Below are 26,607 nucleotides of genomic sequence, written 5' to 3' on the forward strand. Positions count from 1 at the left end.
GATAGTCCAATTTTTCTCCTCCTGGCCTCACCCTGCCACAACACACATATTTTTCACTCCCTCTCATTATATTTTAAGATGCTTTTCTCTGATAAAATATTCACAAGCTAGAGGAAGCAGATTATCTATCCCTTTTCATTTACTCTGCATTGTTGAGGCTGCACAAGGGAGTGGAAACAACATCCAAGTAACCTTCTGGGATGCCCCATAGCAAAAACATACAATATTCATGGTATATGAAGTTCAGAAAACCGTTGCTGCATCCTCAGTTATTTTTAAATTTGATTCGCTTGCACAGCAAATCCCAAATAGCTGCTTACAACTCTCCTTAAATATTTCCTAGCAGAGACAGACTGAATAAATTAAAATAAATCAAAAAAGTAATAGGAATGCCTCTAAAGGCAAGGAAGTTTGATCTGAGTTCTGGTGCTTCCAAGTAGTGCAGGTATCTGTATGAAATACCAGCACAAAAAGAGCACTTAAGAAGAGCTGTTGCAGCACCGGAAATGTTGACCGTGTGATGCAATAACATAAAAGTTGAAAATTGCCTGTTGAAAGCTGTACACTTTGGATTGAAGCCAGATCAGTTTTTCTACACACACAGATATATGAAAGCACACTATCATATGTATTTCAAGTATATTCTTATCTATAATTCTTAGGAAAACAAATTAGTTGCAACTTAATGTGGAACAACATACCAACAGCATCTAGAGCAATGAAGGGCAACCTAGGTTAGTGAGTGGGCCTCATGAGTGTCCCTCCTTCATCTCAGTAGGCCGCAAGATTGTGGTATGCAAGATGGTGTCCTGAGATAATATAGTTTTTCTAACTGTGCTTCTGTACCTAAAAATTGCAGGGTGCGCCCATTGAACTGTAACAGTGCTTTGACTGGATGCAAAGGAAGTGCACAGCTCTCATAATATTTGTGCAGTCAACACACACGTCACTTCGCAAGCCCTTGCTTTAAGTGTGTGTCACTTTTGTAACACAGGTAGGACAAAAACTATGCAGACAAAACCCAGGAGAATCTGGTAATCTTGTGCAAGGGGAACAGTGAACAAATGCCTCATGGGCCACACTTAGAACATGAACGGGCCACATGTTTCCCTTGGGCTGCAGGCTGCCCACCACTGATTTGGACTCAGTAGTTCGAATAATTCTTCACATTTCTTGGTCCTAATTCTTCTCATACATACATTTTATTCCATCGACTTCAGCAGAGTTAATCCTAATTTACATCAGTGTCAGTGAGAGAAGAATTGCGTCTATATAGTTCATTCCTTCTTAGATTCTCAGAACACATTGTGATCATTAATTAATTTATTTTTACAATTCCCCAATCTCAATCTCCAGACTATTGGTTCTGTGTCTGAGCCATAATGTATCATTATCTCCCAGTAAAGAACACTGCTGCAAAATAATATAAGGAGCCAATTACCGAGGCATCAGACCAGAGATACCATAAGTCTCAGATTTTTCTTGTTGTTTTAAAGGCATAGTAAAATTTACTCCTCTACCCTGCATAGTTTGCTGCCCTACTGTGTGTCTATTAAGGCGAAGTTAAAATGACTTGAAATCTAAGGTCTCAAGCACTGAGATTCCAAACCATTGTCACTTCAATCCCAGAGCTTTAGGCGTTAGTATTCAAGGTGTTTCCGGTCTGTTGTATATGCACACACAAGGTATGTCCAGACTGCAATAAAAGTATTTTAAAAATTAGCATTGTAGCCTTAGCTTAGTTTCTTCTGACCCAGATAAGACATGTTAAAATATAACTTGGTCTGTCTCATGAGACTTATAAAATGTGTCCATTAAAATGTGCTACCAAAATGTGGGAAGGTGGTGGTATTTTGTTTTGTTTTTTAAATCTTTCTTTTTAGTGCAGATACACCCTAATGTGAAGGGAGCATGATTTTGAAGAAAAAAGACATCACAGGACACAACATCAATTGTCACAGCTCCACAGAAGACAAAGAATCATTTATACCAGGTGAGGACTTGTCTTCTAGGGAGGATAGAGAGGGAGAAACACACAGACAACAGAGAGAAAGGCCATGATACTACAAACTCTCAACTCTCACAAAGTAATCCTTATTGGCTCTTGTGGCAAGCCTATGCTATGGACTTCTGACCGTACAGCTATGTCACTCAAGGGAGTGAAGAGATATAATCCCTGACTGACACAGCCAGTGGTGCTGGAACAATTCTTGGAGTGGAGGTGCTGAGCTGCACCCAAGTGCCTTGCCCACTTCCCCTGCTTAGCCCTGTCTGTGCCCCTCACTCTTGGACTTCAGAAAAGCAGACTTTGACTCCTTCAGGAACCTGATGGGCAGAAACCCCTGAGATGCTGCCATGAAGGGAAAAGGACTCCAGGAAAACTGGCAGTGTTTTAAAGAAGCCCTATTGAAGGCGCAGAAAGAAACCATCCTGATGCACAGCAAGAGAAGTAAATATGGTAGGAGACCAGACTGGCTTACTGGGGAAATCCTTGGAAAACTTAGGCACATAAAGGGAGCTTACAAAAAGTGGAAACTTAGACAGATATCTAGGGAGAGATATAAATGTATAACTCAAGAATGTAGGGCAGTTATCAGGAAGGCAAAAGAGCAACTGGAATTGCGACTCGCAAGGAATGTGAAGGATAAAAAGAAAAGTTTCTACAGGCATGTTAGCAAGAAGAAGGTGATCAGAGAGGGCATGGGGCCCCTACTGGATGAGGGAGGTAACCCAGTGACAGATGATGTAGGGAAAGCTGAAGTACTTCATGCTTTCTTTGCCTCTGTCTTCACGGACAAGGACAGCTCCCTGACTAATGTGATAAGTGTTGCATTGTGGGATGAAGGTGGACAGCCTTTGGTTGGGAAAGAACAGGTCAGAAGCTATCTAAAAAAGCTAAACATACATAAATCCATGGGCCCGGACCTAATTCATCTGAGGGTTCTGAGGGAGATGACGTATGTCGTTGATGAGCTCTTGACCATTATCTTTGAAAAGTCATGGCGATCGGAAGAGATCCCAGATGATTGGAAAAAGGCAAATGTAGTGCCCACCTTTAAAAAAGGGAACTATAGGCCAGTCAGTCTTACATCAGTCCCTGAAGAAATCATGGAGGGGCTCCTCAAGGAAGTCATTTTGAGGCACTTGGAGGAGGGGAAATAGTCAGGAATAGTCAGCATGGATTCATGAAGGGCAAGTCATGCCTGACCAATCTGATTAGTTTCTACGATGAGATAACTGGCTCTGTGGCTAAGGGAAAATCAATGGATGTGATTTATCTTGACTTTATCAAAGCTTTTGATACAGTCTCCCACAATGTTCTTGTCAGCAAGTTAAAGGAATGTGGATTGGATAAATGGACAGTAAGATGGATAGAAAGCTGGCTAGAAGGTTGGGCCCAGCAGGCAGTGATCAACAGCTTGATGTCGGGATGACAGTCGGTTTCTAGTGGAGTGCCCCAACGTTCGGTTCTGGGTCCTGTTCTGTTCAACATATTTATCAATGACCGGGATGAGGGGTTGGATTGGACCCTCAGCAAGTTTGCAGATGACACTAAGCTAGGGGGAGAGGTAGATACGCTGGAGGGTAGGGATAGGGTCCAGAGTGACGTAGACTAATTGGAAGACTGGGATGCAAGTAATCTGGTGAGTTTCAGTAAAGATAAGTGCAGAGTCCTGCACTTGGGCCAGAAGAATCCCAAGCATTGTTACAGGCTGGGATCTGACTGGCTTGGTAGTAGTTCTGCAGAAACGGACCTGGGAGTTGTAGTGGACAAGAAGCTGGACATGAGTCAACAGTGTGCTGTTGTAGCCAGGAAGGCTAATGGCATATTAGGTAGCATCAAGAGGAGCACTGCCAATAGATCCAAAGAAGTGATTGTTCCTCTTTATTTGGCTTTGGTGAGGCCACATCTGGAGTACTGTGTTCAGTTCTGGGTCCCCAATTATAGGAAGGATGTGGATACACTGGAGAAAGTCCACTGGAGGGTGACCAAAATAATTAGGGGGCTGGAGCATATGACTTATGAAGAAAGGTTGAGGGAATCGGGACTGTTTAGTCTGCAGAAGAGAAGACTGAGGGGGGATGTCATGATCATGAGGGTTAGCCAGCAGCCTGGGAATAAAAGGGTTAACCTCCTTAGCCAGGTGGGGTTGGCCTATAGGAATGTAGGTAAGAATTGAATTTTTTGGCTCCTTCCGTTTTCTGTTCTCTGTTTCTTTTTCTTCTTTCCAGCCATGAGGGAGACAGACACAGAATATCTCCCTCCAAGAACAGGCCCTCCAATCTTCTGTAAGTAGGGTAAAGTTTAGAAAAGTCCGTTAGACTTTATTGTTTTATGGTTTGGGAAGTGGGATCTGATGTCTCTGCACTTTTTAGAAATGTTCTTTTACTCTCCTTGTAACTAAGTTCTAGGCTTATGGTGGAGACTCCCCATGTGTTTTACTTTGTGACTCTTCCATCTAGTCATGAGGCTTGCAACACGAATATTGTTGTACTAATAAAAGTTCTCTCTTTTTCTTTTTATTAACCTGGTATTGGTTAATGTTTTTGTCCTGGTTTTTTACTTTTGGGGCTGAGATTCCCCAAGTAGTCTCTCCCTGGTTTCCTTATTATTACTTGGGTGGTGGCAGTGAATTTTAGCCCCAAAATCTAAGGTTTTTAGGACTTTTGGGGGGAAGTTTATACCAAAACCTGGTAGATAAGGTTTTGGAGGTACTTTTGCTGGCCCCCACTTCTGCATTTGACTTACTAGAGTTGGGAAGGAGCCATGACGGGGGACTTGATAACAGCCTTCAACTTACTGAAGAGAGGTTGCAAAGAGGCTGCAGAGAGGCTGTTCACAGTGGTCACGGATAGAAGAATATGGAACAATGGTCTCAAACTGCAGTTGGGAAGGTCCAGGTTGAACATTAGGAAAAATTTTTTCACTGGGAGGGTGGCGAAGCATTGGAATGGTCTACTCAGGGAAGTAGTAGAGTCTCCATCCCTGGAGGTGTTTAAGTCTTGCCTCAACAAAGCCCTGGCTGGGCTGATCTGATGGGTTTGGTCCTGCTTAGGGCAGGGGGCTGGACTTGATGGCTTTTTTAGGTCTCTTCCAGCTCTATTGTTCTATGATTCTATGATTCTCTTCCCTACAGTTGGCACCAGCAGCCAGAATCTCACCTGAGAGATCAAAGGCAGGGACTCTGTTGCTAGTGGCTAGAGCCCCTGGGGCTGGCAGATGGGTGGGTTGAGCAGAGCCCCACAAGCAGAGCCTGTCAGGCCAGCAGCGGGGCTGGCAGCCAGAAGCCCTGCATGATGGTTGTGTGGCTGGGACCTGGGTTAGCAGCAGAGCATCTGGGGTCAGCAGCCATGCGGGACCCAGGACCAGCAGCAAATTGCCAAACAGTAGTAGATCCAGCAGTTGGAACACCAAGGGGCAACATCTGAGGGTGCTGTAGCAGCCTTCCCACCAAACACCAAATTTCAGTGCCTATGCACATAGCTATGCCAGCAGAAGCCCTTGATGTAGATGCTGCTATACCAGCAAAACCATCCCACACTGAGCTAGCTAGTTTCTCTCATAGGGGCAGCTGCAAGCACACAAAGCAATTTGCCAGGATAGTACTCAGGTATTCCTATACTAATAAAACATTCAAGGCACAAGCTACCTGCGGAAAAATAGTATAAGTTTGTGTCATTAAAATGTACATTATAATGCATCTGGAAATGGGGACAGAATTAAGTGTGTTAATTCTGATCTTTCCTAACTTTTGAGTTTGCAACCATAACATTCTTTTAAAGTAGACTTTCAGGGGCCTTGAGGAGGATTATATTTGTCTGGACTAGTGATATAAAAGTGTAGAATAATATCAATATTCACACTACACTATAATTGGCTATAGTGAACCTCAGCTTCAAGCAGAGCTGTTCTGTGAAAAGACTTAGCTATGTATTGTTTCTAGAGTATTCTATACCATGCTCAGAGCTGAATGTAAGAAAAACAGTCATAATTTTACTCTTTATAGTTCGGGTGACCATGTTTCCCTATGCCAAATATGAGATGCCTGGTAAAATTGCTTGGACTCTAGCAAGTTCAATGGAAATTGGACCTATGCTTTAGTAGTAGGTAGTCCGTTGTGTCTGATGATGACGTCTGCTGGGTGCTGGGAACTGGCTCTCTTCCTGCTGCAGGAAAGCTGCCTGGCTGCCCTGTGCTGCATGAAACTGGGGCTGCCGTCCTGCAGGAGAGCTCCCAAACACTAGGATGTTTGCCCTGTGGGAGATACTGCCCTGCAGGTGGGGTGCTCCCTAGCTGCCCCGTGCTGCAAGGCACCAGGAATGGGGTTGCAGCCCTGCACGTGTTGCTCCCAGCCTCCCTGCGCTGCGTGAGACCCGCAAGAGGGCTGCAAGCCCTGTTTTGCCAGGGGGGAGGAGTGTCTCCCTGGTTGGAGGGGTAGCAAAAAGGACCGTGAGGGACACACACTACCTCCCGCCACCCCAACGTACCCTGCTGTACCCTATGGCACAGCCTCTGCTGGCTCCCTCTCCTGCTGCTGTGTGCATACCTGGCTGGTCAGAACATGCTACATGTGCTCTTAAGCCAGCACCTGGTACTTGCAGATGCGACTGTGCTGACCTAGGGGAAGGGCAGCTCAGCCGGTGGTATGAATATGGGACAATCAGCCCTTTTGTTAAAATAAGTTGGGACACCTTCCTGGCACCTGAAATTCAGAACTGTCCCAGCCAAAGCAGAATTGATGGTATCCTATTTATGGTCCTTATCTTTAAAGGTGCTGCACATCTGCCAGCAGCTGGATCTTACACTAAAGTCAATGTGCGTTGCAGGGGATCATCACTTCCCAGAATTTGAACCCATAAAAGTACCAAAAATTCTGGGGCTTACACACATCCTCCTTCTTTGTGAACCAAATATTAAAAATGGGAACATCTGGTGCACCTGCAGAAATCTGTGAACACATACTGCAGTCCCAGAACATAGCAGTTGTGCCACAGATTGGATCACTAGTTGTCAAGTAGGTGCTTCGTGGTGCAAGTACATGATTTATACATGGAATTGAGGGTGGATTGGTCTGATTGTGCACAATGCTTTTGCCACCTTTAAGTAGAAGGTGATAATTGGTATTATGTGTGTACAGAGCTGACATTTTCCCCTCTAAATCAGCCAGTGTGTAATATTTTCTTTCTGTATCTGTTTAAAAATCCAGAATCCTCTCCTTGCAAAATTCCTCAATAAATTGCCTTAAAAGCTCAAAAACTTCTATCTAGTCTATAGTTGTCATAAAGAAAATGGATAGAAAGAAAGTAGAGAGACTTGATTACTGAACATGTAATTCAGTCTCAGAGTTCTGATGATCTCATAAAATTTTTATGTTACCATCAGAAACTCTTGCCTGAATTACAGACATGTTATCAATCTCCCTGAATCTATCCTCAAATATATTATCAGGTTCTCCCTGGCCATTATTCTATGTACGATACCAAGGTAAAATTAGACTTTAATCATTTCTGCTACGTTGAAGTTTTCCATTATTTCTCTCAAGCAAGTTTACAGTGGAGGATATTACCTGCTTTCTTTAAGGTGTACATTTTTATAACCTGCCATGGAAGAATTTGGAAAGTTAGATTTGGAAAGTTAGATAAAAGTTGTACTTTCCAAATTACAGTCTATTAATATTTTGTAGGTAATTTTTCTGTCCACCCACCTCCATGCCCACCTTCCTTTCCCACACCCAGAGTCCCTTTTAATCTTTATAATCATAGCAATGTGATGTTTCTCTTGTGAATGATTCATTTTAGTCCGATTGGTAATTTTCAGAAGTAATTTTCAAGTATTGTAAGCATTTTAAAATATCTCTTTCCCTTTCTCTATCTGTTTCAGATTCCAAAATCAGTGCAAATTATTTCAACATTTTTCATTCACGTAGAAACAATTCTTGTCAGTTCCCAATCAGGTGACAAAAGAGGTTAATAGGCATCTATATATACAAAGCTATGACTATCAGAACTGTCCCTATAGGAATCTGGACATCTGATCACCCCAGTTATCATCTCTTGGCCATTTAACAATCAGATGTCAGACACGTATTACATTAGCAAGGACAATGTTACTACTTTAAACAACTGTGGTTTAAAAAACATGAATAAATATGGCCCAACTCCTTGTGCAGGCCTTGATCTGTTCTATGATGGAGGAGAAGGCAAGGACAATGGTGACATCCTTAGTCTCTGAGAAAAATGACAAAGAAAGGAAATGGAGAGATAAAAGTATCATCATGTTGGGAAAACAAGATGCGAGAACCACTCGAGGAAGTGGTTTCATCATCAACAAGGAACAGTCTTCAGAATTCATCTCCTGCAAGTTCCAATCTTCGTGCATCAGAGCGCTACACCTCCAACTGAACAGGAGCAGCAACCTTCAGATTATGCAGTTCTATGCCCCACAAGCAAAAATGACAGTGTGGAAGAATTCTATCATGAGCTCAAAGAAACCCTTGCTCAAAAGTCCACATATACTATTGCAACGGGAGATTTCAACACCAAAGCTGGAAAAGAAAAAGGAAGTGAAAAGTTCATTGGAAGGTATGGCTTTGTTGAACAGAATCCATGAGAAGAGCAGCTGGCAACTCTGGCAGACACAAGAAATGTTGATTGGTAACAGCTGGTTTAAGAAGAAGGCTGTCACAGCTGATTCCCCTCCCTGGCACTTCAAGTGCAGTCAATGGGTGCCAACTAGTCAAATAAAACACTGAATTTATTTTGTCAGCTCTGGCCCTCCTCTTGACTGTTACTCCCTCCTTTTCGGGAGCCTAGAAATTTGGATCCTCCTCTGGAACGCCCCCTCATGTACCTGGTGAAGTGGGTCTTTGACCACGAAAGCTTATGCTGCAAAATATCTGTTAGTCTATAAGGTGTCACAGGGCTTTTGTTGTTTTTATATAGAACTATTAAAGAAAGCAAATTCTGACTACACTACAAATATGACTTTATTTGATTATTCCCCTTTGCAGCCCAGTTAATAAAGGTGTGAAAAAAGGAGACACAGTTTCATTAAAACCTTCACAGCCTTCCTCAGAATGGTAACTAGGTGAATGAATGAGAAGAATGGAATCAATGTCAATGGACAGCAGCTAAGCCACCTCAGATTCATAAACAATATTACACTTATTACTGAAAATACTATCAAACTACATGAAATGATGTGAGAACTCAAATACACACACACACAAAAAAAAAACAAGCAGCCAAATTGGACTGAAAATTAATGACTCCAGAGCAAATTTTATGTGGTCTGATACCTTGTCAAATGCCCATATAACAATCAGGGGAGAACACATACAAGTTAAGCAACATGTCTATTTAGGCCAAGTAATTAACATGTGCCTTAATCAAGAAGGTGAACTCTTGCAAAGAAAGACAGCAGATTGATGCACTCTCAGTTCTCTCAAGGATTTCCTCTGAGGATTAAAAAAAAAAAATCAGCAAAACAACGTGCACCAGCTGCTTCAACTCAACAGTAGTGCCAGCAATGCTATATGGTACTAACATATGGGTGCTGACAGAGGAGCAGCAACTGTCTGTTACAGAGGGGGCGGTGGAAAGAAGAATCCCCGGTAAAGTGATTAGACAGCAGAGTGCAATGCAGGATGTCATTGTTGAGAGCAGGTTTAGTTAAATGCAATGGGCTGGGCATTTAGCACTTAGCCAACCTGCAAAGAGATTAGAAGATTTTATCCTGACAAGACATGACCACACATGGATAAGGAAGTCCAGGATATGAGAAGAATGAAAGACGTGTTTTGATCAGTGCAATCAGGGCTGAAGAACCAATTGATCAAAGTGATGCAGGTTTAATATGTAAAAATTCCCAGACAAATATCCTGTTCGTGCGTGTATATTAGAATCAGACAGAGCACATTTAAATCCATGTATCTACCCCACAAGCGAGTGCTTTAATCATCCTGTCTTTCCCTGAGCCAATGAATATTTCTGTTTTTCCGTGAAGTGAAAGTTTCCGTAGGACAGACTGAAAGCAACCACCTCAGATTAGCTCACAGCCTGTTGGTTAGAGCACTCACCTAGGTGAGGGGTGAGATCTGTGTTCAAGTATATGCTGTAGAGTGAGGATTAAAATTTAGGTCACCAAGGCTACGTCTACACGTGCAGCCAACATCGAAATAGATTATTTCGATGTTGTGACATCGAAATAGTCTATTTCGATGAATAACGTCTACACGTCCTCCAGGGCCAGCAACGTCGATGTTCAACTTCGACGTTGCTCAGCCCAACATCGAAATAGGCGCAGTGAGGGAATGTCTACACGTCAAAGTAGCACACATCGAAATAGGGATGCCAGGCACAGCTGCAGACAGGGTCACAGGGCGGACTCAACAGCAAGCCGCTCCCTTAAAGGGCCCCTCCCAGACACAGTTGCACTAAACAACACAAGATACACAGAGCTGACAACTGGTTGCAGACCCTGTGCCTGCAGCATAGATCCCCAGCTGCCGCAGAAGCAGCCAGAAGCCTTGGGCTAAGGGCTGCTGCCCACGGTGACCATAGAGCCCCGCAGGGGCTGGAGAGAGAGCATCTCTCAACCCCCCAGCTGATGGCCGCCATGGAGGACCCAGCAATTTCGACGTTGCGGGACGCGGATCGTCTACACGGTCCCTACTTCGACGTTGAACGTCGAAGTAGGGCGCTATTCCTATCTCCTCATGAGGTTAGCGACTTCGACGTCTCGCCGCCTAACGTCGAAGTTGGTGCTGCTACTTCGAAGTAGCGTGCACGTGTAGACGCAGCTCAACATTCCAGGCAGGTCCCTAGACTAAAGATTATAAAGACAGAGAGATCTGCTGACTAGCCTGATGCTATAATTTATGACTGTATACAATGTATGTTTGTGAAATGAGGCTTTGGGAGATGTAATTGTGTTTGCCTCAGTTTTGCACACACTACTGAACACCGACTTTTCACTCAAACATGTGACTTACAACAGCAACAAGAAGTTTGAAAAAATTCTAGGTTTAGAGTAGTGAAGGTGATATTGGCAAAATACAGGAAATTTCTAGATAAGAAATGAAATAAGGAAATTTCATTTAATTTCTTCATAAAACTTTTAGACCAAATTGCTGCCTTAAATAGCAAACATCTGTCAAGTGTATGTACAGGAGTGAGTAGACAACCACATATTGAATATAAGGGATGTACTTTTTGGTTGCAGGGCTAGGTGTCTCCCCATGGGCCACCATAATGCTCTTCAGAGTAGAGCTTATTGAGCCTCAGGAGTAATGTAAGGACCTACATTTCCACCAGTCAGTTTTCACTGCTCCTGGCAACATACAATATTACTGGTTTGGGACAGTACAGTGTTCTTTAACAAACCATTACCCACAAATTTGGGGTTGCAACTTGAGACATTACATGGGTAAAATAGCTGTCGACATAGCAGAGTTTCATGGCAGGAACCCTTCAGCGTCTTTCCCTCACCCACAAAATATTTATGCAAAATCCAGAACGAACAGACAGGATTTAGTCATTTGTCAACTGGCAATCAGACAGTCTCTCCTACCCCTCCTTGCCTGTTCTAAGATATTTTCAGTGGCATTGCTACTAAAACTGTATTGTTGAAGTGTGTGAGCAGCGTGTGAAATCTGTTTGTAAGAGTCTCTGTTTATGCTGTGTGTGAGCAAATGTCTTACAACCCAAATAAATCAGATACAGGAAATGCAGTTCGAGATCTTACTTCAAATGGGAGCTCTGTAAGTTCTAGATTTCCAGCCAAATCCAGTTTTTCCAGATTCTCACAGTTCCCCAATTCAGGAGGGATGCTCTTCAAATTATTAAAACTTACATTGAGTTCTTTCAGTTGTTTTAAACAGCCTGTTAAAATAAAGAGGTACAATCAGTAGTGCAGAAGCACAAAGGAATCAAAAGTCTTTTCAGGTTAGCAAGGGAACAGCCATCCCACATGGCTAGTTAGCAGGGCTGGTCCTACCCTAACTAATTGGCAGCCCCAGGCAAATTGGGGCCACCAGGCGGGGGAGTCAGCAGGGGCGCCCTCCTGGCTGCTGCACCCTCCCACTGGGCCCTTCGATACCCCTGGCTGCTTGCAGCACACCCCAGCTGCCAGGCCACTCAGCTGTGACCCTGCCCTTGTCCCATCCCCACATGGCAAGCAGCCACTGGCTCTGGCCTCACATGGACTGGTCCATTTCGGCTGCCTCTTGAAAGTGGTGACCCTAGACAACAGCCCAGCTTACCTGCCCCTAGGACCAGATCTGCTAATTAGCAAACAAAGGAAAAAATATTTAGACAAATATTTCTCAGAACTCTGCTGAAGTCATTATGGGCCCAGTCCTTCAGGGTGTGTGGAATGCCCTGAACTCCTAGTGATTTCAGTGGGTGTTAAAGGATTCACCATCTCACTAAAGGCCTGATCACGCTTTTGTTGGCATTAATAGCAAACTCTTACTGATTTCAATAGGAACCGGATCATATGCAAAATTAGGTCTTTGCTTATTGTTAAAAGGGAATAAAGAGATTGCATTTCAACCGAAAAGTACTATGACGAGTGGCATGGCCTTTATCATCATTGCTTTTTCCTGCCACCAAACTTACTGGAGGACATCAAGAATTGCATCTGGCATGTGTCAAACATTACATTTGGTGACTTTGGTGCTCGTATGTGATATGGAAGATGGGACTATATAGTTATTGCATTATTTGCTTTTTTGAAAGCTATACTTTTTGTCATCTGGATCGTAGGCACTGATGATTGCTTATGGTATGTTCCATCATGATTTATTTGCTGCATGACTTATATCATCATATAATCCTGAAAAAAGGCTTTGAACATCATCATAATGCAATTATACTTTGTCATGCCTGTAGAAAGTAAAATTTAACAAAGTTTAAATTTACAGGGCATTTGATTTGGTAGCACATTGGTTCTCAAATATATTCATAGCAAGGATCATGATTATTTCAAGGAGACTGGTGGAGAACTCCTGTATTGTATAACACAAATTCCTTGTGTCAAATACTACAATTGTTTACATGCTAAAGTAATATTATGATAATATGTAATATATTTTTACCTATCTCAAATGCAATTCACCAACTGGAAATGAGGAAGCAAACCAGTACCATGTGATCAACAAGCTCTCAGCCATCAAGTGGTGCATATCTTAGCATAATTATATAGGATAAACAAAAAACAAAGTCCTCTATAGTTTTTCTGTAACTCTGGAGGGAAATCTATTGCTACATGGGACTTAAGTGGGATTTGAGTTCTTCCATTTTAACTTTCTATATATTAAAATATAAATTATTTGGGAAAAAAACCTCTGTAAGTTAGGGTAAGTGCCTAAAATTATGCCACAACAGTAGGCTTATCTTTACTGTACTTATGTAAAATTAAGGAAACAAACAGTCCTGTAGCATCTCAAAATCTAACAATGTTATTTATTAGGTGACCAGCTTTCGTGGGACAGGCCCACTTCTTCAGATCTGGAGAATACTTACTAACTAATTAACTAACATAGGTATCTCTGAGACTATTCACCAACTACTTCCTTGCTTTGAGGAGGAGCAGCTCCCACTGAAGTTAATGAGTTGCCATCATTTACACCACGGAAGAATTTGGACCCCACCCCCACACACCAGGAAATTTTTGCTAAAATTTCTCACCATCCCTACTGTCATTTCATTTCTACTGGCAGATGGAGTGTCAAGTACACCAGGCTTCAGAGGAGTATGGTGTTTTAAGCCCTTTGTTGTCTGACCCTGCTCAGGACAGGTCTGCAGAACGCAGCATTACCACAGGTGAAGCTGAACTGGGGATAGCAATAGTGAGAAAGCTTAAAAAATTGTCCTACTGCTATATCCCATTTCTATCTCCTTCCCTTTGAAATCAGTACCAGGGCCAGCCATCCCTAAGACTGATCAACTTGAAATACAGCCCGTTTCTTCAGTCCTCTAGGGGTCCCTTTCTGGCTTCATGGAATGAATCAGGATTTGGCTCACTCATGTGTCAATAGTACATTCAGATGGTGCTCGAGCATACATTCACAATTTGAAGAAAAATACAATGGTAAACTTGCTGCTGGTACAGCTTCATGGTTAACTTCTCTTTATGAGGCTAGTGTACTGAGTTTTCCGTTCCATAAAACATATAAATTAGCACATTAAACAGCTAACATCTTTTAGTATTTTCCAAGAAGTGGCAGTTAAAGCAGTAATGAAACTCATAGTTTCCCTGGCAATTTCATGTCTAAGAATATTTTATTTTTAATTAGAACCTGCCATGCCATCATAGTTGGTGCATAAGGTACCTTTTAGTCTCAGTCATTTCTAAACTCATTATTTAAGAATTAAACTCAATAATTAAACCCTATAACTTTTAATTTTTAATATGCAGTGCAGCACAATAGTGATTGTAATGCCACTTAAGGATGCAGACAAACCTGCATTAGAGCTTCTATAGAGAGTGCCTAGGAGTGTAAAGCAGACAATATTATAAAATCATTTTTATCACCTCGGAACAGTATTCTTCACAAATGTTCTTCCGCTCAGATACACCTTCAAAACAACTGCAAAGCAGGTTTCTGCATTGTCCTGAACTAGTCGATCCATATTAGCTGGACACAAGCTTCTTTTGGTTCATTAACAGGTAAACTGTCTTTTTTCTTCACGCTCTGTGATACATCAGTGATTCCAGCTTCATCTCATTTAAAGGGGCATAAACTCCATAGTTTATGGATGACAATTTAAATGTCACTAGTGTTCATTATTTCACTGCTAATCAAAGTAACCCAGAAAAAGATTAAGAACTCCTGAATAGTCTACTTTGGCATCTGATTGTGGGTGAATTTGATGAATCAAGGCTCCACCTAAACTTGAACTATATTTTTTTCTTAACAGCGAAAATGGAATACCAATGGTAATCTATCTGTGGGCAACCAAAACAGAATAATCTTCTGGGACAATGAATATCACAAAGTCTAATACAAAGTGTGAGGAAACCAGGGAGAAAGCATCCTCAGTGGGAGGGATCCAGCTGTCAGATTAACATCTGGAGAAGGTTAGGCTGTGTCTACACTACGAGGTAAATTTGATTTTTAATAAATTCGATTTTTAAACCTTGATATTATGAATTCAAAATGTGTCTACAAAGCTTCTTGAAATTTGACCCACCCTTTTTTCATGTCAAGTCTCTCTGTCCCTATTGCCCTATGCAAGTTCAACAGCGTGAGCAGTGCATTGTGGTTACCTATACCACAGTGTCTTAGTCCCAGTTGCTTGGGGGCGGGGTTATGTTTTAATCGCAGAATTCCAAGCAGTGTCCCAGAATTCAAAGGACCAGTAACCACGTGAAAAATGAACTGGAGATTGTGCCATTTCCTGCTGCAGAATTCCAGCACAAGCATTGATCCCCAAACACTTCAACTCATAGCACACATCATTTTCACAATCATGCTGGCTGTCATGCAATTTTTCCTTCAATTACAAAGCTCAGTGATGGTTCAGTATCATAATGATGCTGATGATGATTGCAGTGGGCCGGAGTGACCTCCCACTGACCCAGAAGGGGAGGAGCCCTTCCAGGAACCTTTTTGGACTGTCTGTCCCCTCCCAGTCACCTGACTGGAAGTCAGAAGGTGGGGCCAGGACCATAAAAGCCCAGCCTCCAGAGGAACCAGAGGGCTGCTCTGGGCTCTCTGCCGGTCCTGGTACCCCTGGTACCCCCTCAGAACTGGCTGGGGCCAGAAGACCAGCCTGACCCCATGGACCTACTGGAGCACCAGCCTCTGCCTGCACCCTGAGCTAGGCTGAGGCGTCAGGACCTACAGGCTGCGGAGCCCTGGATCGGGCCACCCAGGCCACAGCCAGACCTGGAATTTTGTGAGGCCCCAAGAGCCCAACCCAACACCCAGGTATGAGCAGAAGGGAATAAAGAACCTGGCCCAGGGGAATAATGAGGACTGTTAAAGGTCCATGGGTCATTATGTTGTGGTCTGGATTCCTCACTGACCCATGCAGCAGATGATGCTGCTGTGACCAGGGCCACTGGGCCAGGATGCAATGGAGTGTGTGAGTCCACATCCCCCCACCACACTTTCTGGGTAGCACTCTCCCCTGCCCCATGGCCATCCCGGACGGAGTGTCTGTTTGTGTGCTGCCCTGCCCTGAGCTTGGGCCTGGGCCTCCTGAACTGTCTGTTTGCTGCCCTCCACGGAGCTAGGGCCTGGCCTCATTTCTGTAAGACTTGAGCTAATCTCTCCAGCACCCACCTGAAGTAAGGCCAGGATATTAAACTGTCACCTCTCACCCACCTGAGCCAAGGTGGTCTAAGGACTAGCAACCTGGTGGTTATTGGGATACCTGTAGCAGTGGGGCAGAAGGGCCGCCCACTGACCCAGAAGGGGAGGAGCCCTTCTGGGAGCCCCAAACCTGCTACAATGATGATGACAACGATGTTTTGAAAGAGCAACTCTCCCAAATGCTGTGAAAGAACTCACAAATGCTGGTTGCCATGACTGCATTGCTGACAGTGGAGCAGCAGTTTTGGACTCGAGAGACCAGCACACACAGCTGGGACCACATCGTTTTGGAGTCCTGGGGTGACCAGCAGTGTCTGTAGAACTTTTGCTTGTGCAAGTCCACTTTTATGGAACTTTGTGATGTGCTGGCAACCTTCCTGAAGCGAAGCAACACCAAAATGACGCCAGCTTTCACAATTCAGAAGTGAGTAGAAATTGCACTGTGGAAGTTTGCAATGCATGATAGTTACTGGTCAGTGGCAAATCAATTTGGGGTGGGCAGATCTACAGTGGGGTCCCTGGTGATGGAGGTGGCCCGTGCAATCTGTCAGTGTCTCCTCAGGTAGGCTGTGACCCTGGGAGACGTAGAGGCAATAGTGGATGTCTTTTCTGCTCAGCAATTTCCTAACTGCAGTGGGGCAACAGATAACACACACATCCCTATCATGGCCCTGGACCACCTGGCCTCAGAGTATGTAAACAGAAAGGGGTATTTCTCCATGGTATTGCAGGGATTAGTAGATCAGAAAGGTCGTTTTACCAACATCGGCGATGTTGGTTGGTCAGGGAGGGTTCGTGATGCATGCGTATTCCAAAATTCTGGATTGTGCAGAAAGCTCCTGGATGGAACACTTTTCCCCTATCAGAAAATCATGACTGGTGACATGGAGATGCCTTTTGTTATATTGGGTGACCATGCTTATCCTCTGTTCCCTTGCCTTATGAAGCCCTACACAGGAGCCCTGGACTGCAGCAAGGAAAAGTTTATAATCACAGACTCGGCAGGTGCAGAATGGTGATGAAAGTACAGCTACTTTGATCATTTAAAAGTGGGATTCAGCTGTTTATTGACACGTTTGGACCTTTCTGAAGCTAACATCCCCAACATTATCACAGCATGAGCTATTTTGCACAACATTTGTGAATCCAGGTGGGAGACTTTCCCATCTAGCTGGAATTCTGAAGCAAAAGCCATAGGAAGGGCTCACTCACAGCCGCATACACAACCATCCTCCAGCAGCCGCACTGAGGCAGCAGCAATAAGGGAAGCTTTAAAAATACCTTCATGAATAATCTGTAACACACATTCTTCCAATGTATTTCTCTGACACAATGTCAATAAATCATATCATGTCGTTTACTTGGATGGCTGCATGGGTGAGAGTTCGAATTTTAATGAAAGAAATGTAAATAAAAATAAAATAAATAATCCAAAGAAAGGCTAGATGTAAAGGGACATGGGAGGGGAAACACCCAGCAGGCACAGCAGCTGCGTGGCACTGGGAAGTCATGAAAAATCAAAAGCCCAGCAGAGCCCTATGGCCATGGGGTGCAGGGGATTCCTGAAAAATGAAGACAAATGCTGTGGGAAAGGGACATGGGAGGGGAAATGCCCAGCAGAGCCCGGCAGCCACAGGGCATGGAGGAGTCCTGAAAAATTAAAAGAAATGCTGGATGGAAAGAGACATATGTGGGAGGGAAGCCCCACTGAGCCTGTAAACCACAATGGCGGGTGGGGAACGGAAGCATGTTAAAAAAATGCAAATTCCCGTGCTTCTGCAGGTTGCCAAAGCAGACCTCACCTTCCTAAAACTAACAGATATAGAGAAAGTACAGCTACTCCTGCTGTGTGACCAAAATCCTGGAAAATTTACTAAAATGATGTATGGTGCCATGATACCAGATCGCTATCTGGTTACCTGGCATGGCAAGGTGTGCTAATGTGGAAGTTGCAATAAGTCAGGCCTGCTCAAGAACCTCATGAAAAAATACAAGAGTGCCTGGATGAGACCATCAAGGAGATCTCCAAAAAGGAGAAGTGCTCCAGCCCAAGAAACATTAACAGGATGTTCTGAGAGGAACAGAACCATACCCAGCAAATCTGCATGCAGACACAGCCCTATAGCTACACCCACCCCCCACCTGCTTCCAGCATGCAGAATACATACTTACCCAAACCACTTGGTCCAGGGGGCTTGGGGACCTGCATGAAGGTGACCAGCGTGGAGGGCCTTGCTGTGGAGGGGACCTGTTCCAGGTCTATGGTGAAGAGCTCCGGGCTGGCTGGCACAACTTCCTCTGTCCCCTGCTCGTTGCCCCCTTCCTCCTCGCTGTTGCCCTCTTCTTCTGGGCCACCCACCTCCTCTGGGCTCACCCCAAACTCCATACCAGGGCCTCCAGAAGTGTCATAATTCAGACCTGACTCTGTAGTGGGGTTGCTGCCTATAAGCATGTGCAGTTGTTGATAATAGCAGCAGTTCTGTGGAGCTGCCCTGATCACTGGTTGGTTTCCCAGACTTTTTGATAGGCCTGATGCAGTTCTTTCACCTTCACCCGGCATTGCATACAGTCCTGGGAGTAAACTCAGGCGGTCACATCACATGACATCTGCTCATAGATTGCTGCATTTCTCTTGGCCATCAAAAGACTTCACCACTGATAGGTTTCCCCAAATGGCAATGAGATCCAGAATCTCCTGGTGGGTCCAAGCTGGGGCTCACTTGTAAGCCTGAGAAGTACTAGTCAGATCACTACCCTGAGTGCTCATGACTGCAGTAAAGGGCTACTGATAATTGCTACCAAGACAGTGCGATGGCTACTGATGCGGTGCAATGCAATGGGCAAAGGAATTTATATTTGCAGGGCTGGGCTGCTGAATTCCAATTCAAATTCTAATTCAAATTCAAATTCAATCAAATCTTTGAGGGCTTCCTTTGACCTTCTTCCTGCACACCTGGATGGAGAACAGTGCACAACAAAGTGGCCATACATGGAGGGTCACCGCATAGCTTTGTGGGATATGTATGGGACACTTGTGCAAGCTAATAAATTTGAATTAAGGACATGGCGCTTCCACACTAGCCTTGATTCAAGATTTTACATTTGAATTTGATGTTATACCTGTCCCATAATATCGATATTTTGGGCTATGGCTGAATAAATTGAGATAATAGCATTAATTGTGCAGACCGTGGCATTTTAATATTGAGCTAATGCCTTGAAATTCGATTTTATCTTGTAGTGTAGATTCAGTCTTAGAGAAATCCAGAGCCTGATCACCTTTAAGAAATGCAGCAAATTCTTCCTATGTAATAAAAGCTTTTCTGCTCCTCCTGCTATTACTACTATTTAACCCTAGTACTCCACATGGAGCATAGGTCCTCTATAAGTCTCCTCCACTTCACTCTGTCTTGGGATAAAACTTCTAATTGGCTACAGGAGTACCCCAGTTGTTGTTCTTCAATCTCAATAGACCTTCTCGATGTTTTCCAACATCTTCCTATTTTGTGTTTGCCTTCTGGGTTCCATGTGAGAGTTTGATGGACTATGCTGGATGATGGTTTTCTGAGTGTGGCCTAGCTATCCCCACTTTCTTCCCTTGATTAGAATGTCAAATTTGTGACGAAGTCTTGCCATTTGATGTGAAGGATGTACCTCAGGCATCTGTTTATGAATGTCTGTAGCTTGTGATTTGAAGACTTTTTAGTGTGTCAGGTTTCACATCCATACAAGAGCACACTCTTCACATTTGTGTTGAAGATGTGCAATTTCTGCTCCTACCCCAACCATATTTTCCTATTATCTAAAAGGAGAGCATAGCCATATAACTCTACTGGTGTTGAGTTTTTTTACATGTTAATGTATTATTCAACTTCTTGATATCAAAAGCAAATTTAAAACTAGAATAGCCAGGCAGATAGATGAGACCAAATATATTGCATGTGTGGTAGAGACAAGCATAAGATAAATAATCTTATGATAGCCTCACTTCTCCTCTGCCCATAAATCCATGTCTCCTGGTATTTATTCTAATCTTCCAAACCTGTGAGCAGCTGCAAACAACCTCTAGTTTTAAAAAAGTCAACTTGCCTGAGAAATGTTTTCACCTTCTTCTGAAAGGGAGTTTCTCTTCAAACTTTACCCTCCTCTGGGCAATACTCAGTACTGAACACACGCTGGAGTTAAAATACACTATCTGTAGCCAGACAAAGTCTCCCCCTTAAACGCTTCTGGATTACATACATTTGAAACATTTACATACATTTGAAAGTGTTTGTTTGAAAGGCTATGTGCTCAGGCAGGCAGTTGGAAGCTGTGAGTCTTGATTAGGTTTGAATCGAAACACCGTGTGCTGATTGGCTGAGCTGTAGGCAGAGGGAGGAGCTATCAGGGAGGCTGAGCACTTAAACCCCGCTAGTAAGCAACTAGGGAGCTTTGTGACCGGGTGCTTGCGAACAGGGTGAGTGCTAACAGGAGGGAGTTTTGAGAGGGGAGTTTAGAGGGGGAGCTTGGAGGGAGCCAGTGACTTCTATTGCCCTTAAACTTAAATCCTTTATAACAACCTCTATCTGTAACATTTAATTAAACCCTCATATATAATTAGAGTAGGAAATGGAGGCAGAAGCCCAGCAGCAGAGTGGGGGCTATCCTGTTTATTGTGTCAAGTGCAATATGTATGACTACCTACCCTGTGGGCGGGTGGCATATGTGTGCACTCGATGCAAGGAGCTCCTGGCCCTCAGAGACCGAGTGCGTGCTTTGGAGGCCAGGGTGGCTGAACTGGAGGAGCTAAGGAAGGCAGAGGTGTTTGATGAGACTTTCCGGGACATAGTAGGGCTGTCCCACCTCCAATCTGACAGTCCTGGTGCTGTTATGGAGGATGAAAGGCTCAGGGAAGGAGAGCAGTCAATGGCAGCAGAGGGAAACCATCCCATAGTTGGGACCCTCCTTCCAGAGGGTGCTATTGTATCCTCTGGTGCCGAGGATACTTCTCCGGGGGAGGGAGCACCAGCTGTTAGGAAGAAGCATGTTTTAGTAGTGGGGGATTCGATCATTAGAAATATAGGTAGTTGGGTTCGTGATGACCGGGAGAACCGTATGGTGACTTGCCTGCCTGGTGCGAAGGTTGCAGATCTCTCGAGGCATCTAGACAGACTTATGGGCAGTGCTGGGGAGGAGCCGGTGGTCATGGTACATGTTGGTACCAATGACATAGGGAAGGGTAGAAGAGATGTTCTGGAGGCCAAATTTAGGTTACTGGGAAAGAGACTGAAATCCAGAACATCTATGGTGGCATTCTCTGAAATGCTTCCAGTTCCATGCGCAGGCCCAGATAGACAGGCAGAACTTCAGAGTCTCAATGCATGGATGAGACAGTGTAGGGAAGAGGGGTTTAGATTTATTAGGAACTGGGGACACTTTTGGGGTAGGGAGAGCCTATACAGGAATGATGGGCTCCACCTAAATCAAGGTGGATCCAGACTGCTGGCATTAAACATTAAAAAGGTCGTAGAGCAGTTTTTAAACTAAGAGGTGGGGGAAAGCCGATTGGTGTGGGGGAGCACCTGGATCGGACAGAGACTTCTCTTACACGAGGCTCCGTAGATAGGGATTCCCTAGAAGTTAGTCAGATAGGGAACGTGGGAAATAATATATGGGCAAGATCAGATGTGAAACAATCGCATATAAAAAAATCCAACGCGTCTGTGAAAGGCGGACATATAAATAGTGGTAGTTTTTTAAAGTGCTTTTACACAAATGCTAGGAGTCTGTCTAATAAGATGGGTGAACTAGAGTACCTCATATCAAAGGAGGAAGTTGACATAATAGGCATCTCAGAAACATGGTGGAATGAGGACAATCAGTGGGACACTATCATACTGGGATATAAATTATATCGGAAAGACAGAACAGGTCGTGTGGGTGACGGAGTGGTACTATATGTGAAGGATAATATAGAATCAAATGAACCAAAAATCCTAAAGGAATCAAAGTGTTCCATAGAATCATTATGGATAACAATTCACTCCTCTAATATGAGTATGGCATTAGGAATATATTACCGACCACCTAACCAGGACAGTGATAGTGATGCTGAAATGTTAAGGGAGATTAGAGAGGCTATCAAAATAAAAAACACAGTAATAATAGGAGATTTCAATTATCCCCATATTGATTGGGTACTTGTCACCTCAGGACGGGATTCAGAGATTAAATTTCTTGATGCCTTAAATGACTGCTTCTTGGAGCAGCTAGTACAGGAACCCACAAGGGGAGAGTCAATTCTCAATCTAGTCCTGACTGGAACGCAGGATCTGGTCCAAGAAGTAACTGTTACTGGACCGCTTGGAAATAGTGACCACAATATAATAACTTTCAATATTCCTGTGTTGTGAAGAACACCGCAGCGGTCAAACACTCCGGCATTTAATTTCAAAAAGGGGAATTACGCTAAAATGAGGAAGCTAGTTAAACAGAAACTAAAAGGTAGAGTAACTAAACTAAAATGCCTGGAAGCTGCATGGAAACTGTTTAAAGACACCATACTAGAGGCCCAACTTAAACGTATACCCCAAATAAAAAAGACACAGTAAAGCTACGTCTACACGTGAAGCCTACTTCAAAGTAGCCTATTTCGATGTGGAGACATCGAAATAGGCTATTTCGGTGAATAACATCTACACGTCCTCCAGGGCTGGCAACATCGATGTTCAACATCAACGTTGCGCAGCACCACATTGAAATAGGCGCAGTGAGGGAACGTCTACACACCAAAGTAGCACACATCGAAATAGGGGTGCCAGACACAGCTGCAGACAGGGTCAAAGGGCGAACTAGCACTTCCGGGGCAACAGCTAGCCACTCCCTTAAAGGGCCCCTCCCAGACACACTCAGCCTGCACAGCACGCGGTCTGAAGAGCCATAGGCACGCAGACCTCGGGCGCCGCAGTCATGGACCCCCAGCAGCAGCAGCAGCAGCAGCCAGAGGTCCACCCAGCCACCCCTGCAGAAGCAGGGCTCGCCCTGCTCCACGCCATGCGGGAGGCAGCTGAGCACCTCCTTGCCACACAGGAGGAGGAGCGGCCCGCAGGGGAGGAGGACTCAACCCCCAACCCTGCAGCACCCCGACCCCCCCAGCCTCACACGCCACCGCCTGTGGAGCTACCCCACCAGCACCGACTGGTGGGAGCGGCTGGTGCTTGGGGAGTGGGACAACGACCGCTGGCTCAGGAACTTTAGGATGAGCCAGCAGACATTTCTGGAGCTATGCCAGTGGCTCACCCCCACACTCAGGCACCAGAACACCGCCATGCGGCATGCCCTCCCTGTGGAGAAACAGGTCGGCATCGCTGTCTGGAAGCTGGCCACTCCAGATTGCTACCGATCCGTGGGACAGCAGTTTGGCGTTGGCAAGGCCACCGTCGGGGCTGTCCTCATGGAGGTAAGAGGACCCACGAGGGGAGAGGGGGGAGGCAGCCCTGGCAGGGCAGGGGGGCCCGGGCAGGGCAGGGCAGGGCAGGGCAGGGGAGGGCCACGCACACCCTGCTCACCCCTCATTGGTGCTCTCCCATGTGCTTCCGCTGCAGGTCATGCGCGCCATCAACGCCATGCTCCTTCACAGGCTTGTGAGGCTGGGGGACCCAGATGCCACCATCATGGCCTTTGCCACCCTGAGCTTCCCCAATTGCTTTGGGGCTCTGCATGGGACTCATATTCCCATCCACGCCCTGGTGCACAGTGGAGGATGCTACATAAACCGCAAGGGCTACCACTCAGTGGTCCTCCAGGCCTTGGTGGACAGCCGGGGCCATTTCCAGGATGTTTATGTGGGCTGGCCTGGCAGTACCCACGACGCCAGAACTCGGGCCTGTGCCGCCAGCTGGAAGCGGGGACCTACATCCCCCAGCGGGAGATCCCTGTTGGGGACACCACCATCCCCCTCTGCATCATCACAGACGCGGCATACCCCCTCCGGCCCTGGCTCATGCACCCATACACGGGCCATGTCTCTGCCAGCCAGAAGCGCTTCAACCAGCGCCTGAACCACGCGCGCCAGGTGGTGGAGCGCTCATTTGGCCGCCTCAAAGGGCGCTGGAGATGTCTCCTCACCCGCCTGGATGCGGGCCCCACCAACATCCCCCAGATTGTGGGTACGTGCAGCGCCCTACACAATCTGGTGGAGAGCAAGGGGGAGGCCTTCTTTCAGGGCTGGGCTGTGGAGGCCGGCAGGGCCGACGTGCAGCCACCCGCTGCCCCCAGTCGCCAGGTGGACCCCGAAGGGACCCGGGTCCGGGAGGCCCTGCGGGCCCATTTCGATGAGGCCACGGGGTGAATGCTGGCAGGCCCCCCACTGCAACCCCCTATTCCTCCACAACACTCCCTGCCCCTACACCCACACCACGGAGCACCCAACAGCACACCCCCCACACACACTTTTCCTGGACAAATAAAAGCACGCACTTGTTTGTAAAATCAAAGTGGTTTTCTTTGAACTATTTTAACTAATACTAAACTATATACAAGAACTTCTAACTATAATTGAATATTAAATAAGTATGCATATATTAACCAAAAAAAACAGGGATTACAAGGAAGGGGAGAACTATTTACATGGGGGGGGAAGGATCAGACTGGGCAAACGGCGGGCACAAATAAATAAATCCAAACTATATACGGGGGGGGCCCACGTCCTGTGCCCCACGCCCCTATAGTCTGGCACTGGGGTGGGCAGCCGGGAGCCCCGCCTCGGCCGCAGCCCTGTCCGGGGCTGGCTGGGGGCCGGGCGGACCGGCAGATACGTGCGGCAAGTCTCAGCTGGCCTCAGGTCTCCCTCGGCGGAACAGCCCTCGGTGGTGGGTGGCGGGGCGACGGCGGATGGCACGGCGACGAGCAGAGAAGCGGGTGGCGTGGCGGGTGGAGCACTCAGGGTGGATGCAGCGGTGGCCGGCGTGGCATGGGGGGCCAGGTAGTCCACTAGCCGGTTGAAGGTGTCCATGTAGGCCCCCCATGCCTCTTGGTGCCAGGCCAGCGCCCGCTCCTGGAGATGGAGGTGGCATTGCTCCACCAGCAGGCGCTGCTCCGCGACCTCCAGCTGCCGGCGGTGGAGGGCCAGCAGCTGGGGGTCCATCACTGTCGGGTGGTGGTGCTGGGTCCGCCGTCTTGCCCGCCGTGGGGCTAGTCGGTCCTCCGCCGAGGGGCTGGCCTGGAGCGATGGCCCCGGAGGGGATTCCGGGACCACTGAAGCCTCGCTGGCGCTCTCCGGTCCTTCCCATGGTGCAGCTGTGGAACACAGGAGCGGGGGAAGAAGAGTGGAGACAGGTATTAGTGTGGGCCCCAAGCAGTGGCCCTTGTCCCCTCACCCCTGTGCTGCAGGTTCCCCATCCCCGTCCCCGGGAGATGCTGCTGTGATGGGGTTCAAGGGTCCCCCTGCACTGCACCCCGTCCCCCAGCGGGAGTGACTCTCACTTCACTCAGCAGGGTCTGACAGGAGAGGTTTCTTAGGCAACAGATGCCCAGTTTCTCCCAGAAGTGACAGTACAACAGTCAGAGACAGTCCTTCCAACCCATCCTGGGGAGAAGACCCCAAGGGGTGCCCCTCTGGGGTGTAGCTTTCCCCCTCCTCAGGCTGGCTGCCTTCCAGCTCTCCCTTCCCCTAGCCTCTACCTGTGGCCCCTGCTTCAAAGCCAGCTCGGCTCCTCCCTCCTCTTTGTCCAGGGCAGAGGTGTAACCTGCCAGTTGTAGCCCCAGGATCATCCTTAGCCACTGGGAGCTATTCAGCTTGTTGCCCATATCTAGCCTTAGACTCGCATTTGCACTCCCCCCACTCCATCACATGCTGCTGCTGCTGCTGCTGCTGCTGCTGTGGGGTGTCCCACCCCCTCCTCCCAGGGGACCCTAGAGGTTCCGCTCCCCCCAGCCCCAGGGATGGGGCATGGCACTGTCGTGCTGCAGGGGGGAGAAGGGGCTGATGCACTCCTGTGGGGGACATGGCACTGCTGCCCTTGGGGCCATGGCCATCTGGGCATGTGGAGGGCCCTGGCCACATATCTATTACCCCCATCCCTCAACCCCGGGGCTGTACACCGGGGGGGTACATACCTGTGGGTCCACTCCCACAGTCGAGGGACACCCAGGGGGCGAACGCCCGGCTGCTGCTCCGGGATGGCAAGAGGATCTGGAGCCCAGTGTCGGTGGAGGAGGAGTCCCCCTCCTCCTCCTCCTCCTGCTCCGGGGCCCCAGGGTTGGGCTCCAGAGGGGGCCCCCGGAGTGCGGGGCTTACCTC

At 46.4% G+C, this 26,607-nt stretch overlaps 1 protein-coding gene across 2 annotated transcripts in view; it reads right to left on the bottom strand.

The window, feature by feature from the left end:
• Positions 1-26,607, bottom strand: part of LRRC2 (leucine rich repeat containing 2) — a 140,159-nt gene that overhangs the window by 44,770 nt on the left and 68,782 nt on the right. The window contains exon 5 of one of the 2 annotated variants that reach the window (XM_074995096.1): positions 11,747-11,883. In XM_074995096.1, the coding sequence (XP_074851197.1) occupies positions 11,747-11,883 (137 nt within the window). Of the gene's footprint in view, positions 1-11,746; positions 11,884-24,808; positions 25,605-26,607 lie in introns of those variants that run through there. The other variant, XM_074995095.1, reaches the window with a different exon arrangement.

The sequence above is a fragment of the Carettochelys insculpta genome, chromosome 5 (genome assembly GCF_033958435.1).
Source record: "Carettochelys insculpta isolate YL-2023 chromosome 5, ASM3395843v1, whole genome shotgun sequence".
Classification (NCBI taxonomy): Eukaryota; Metazoa; Chordata; order Testudines; family Carettochelyidae; genus Carettochelys; species Carettochelys insculpta.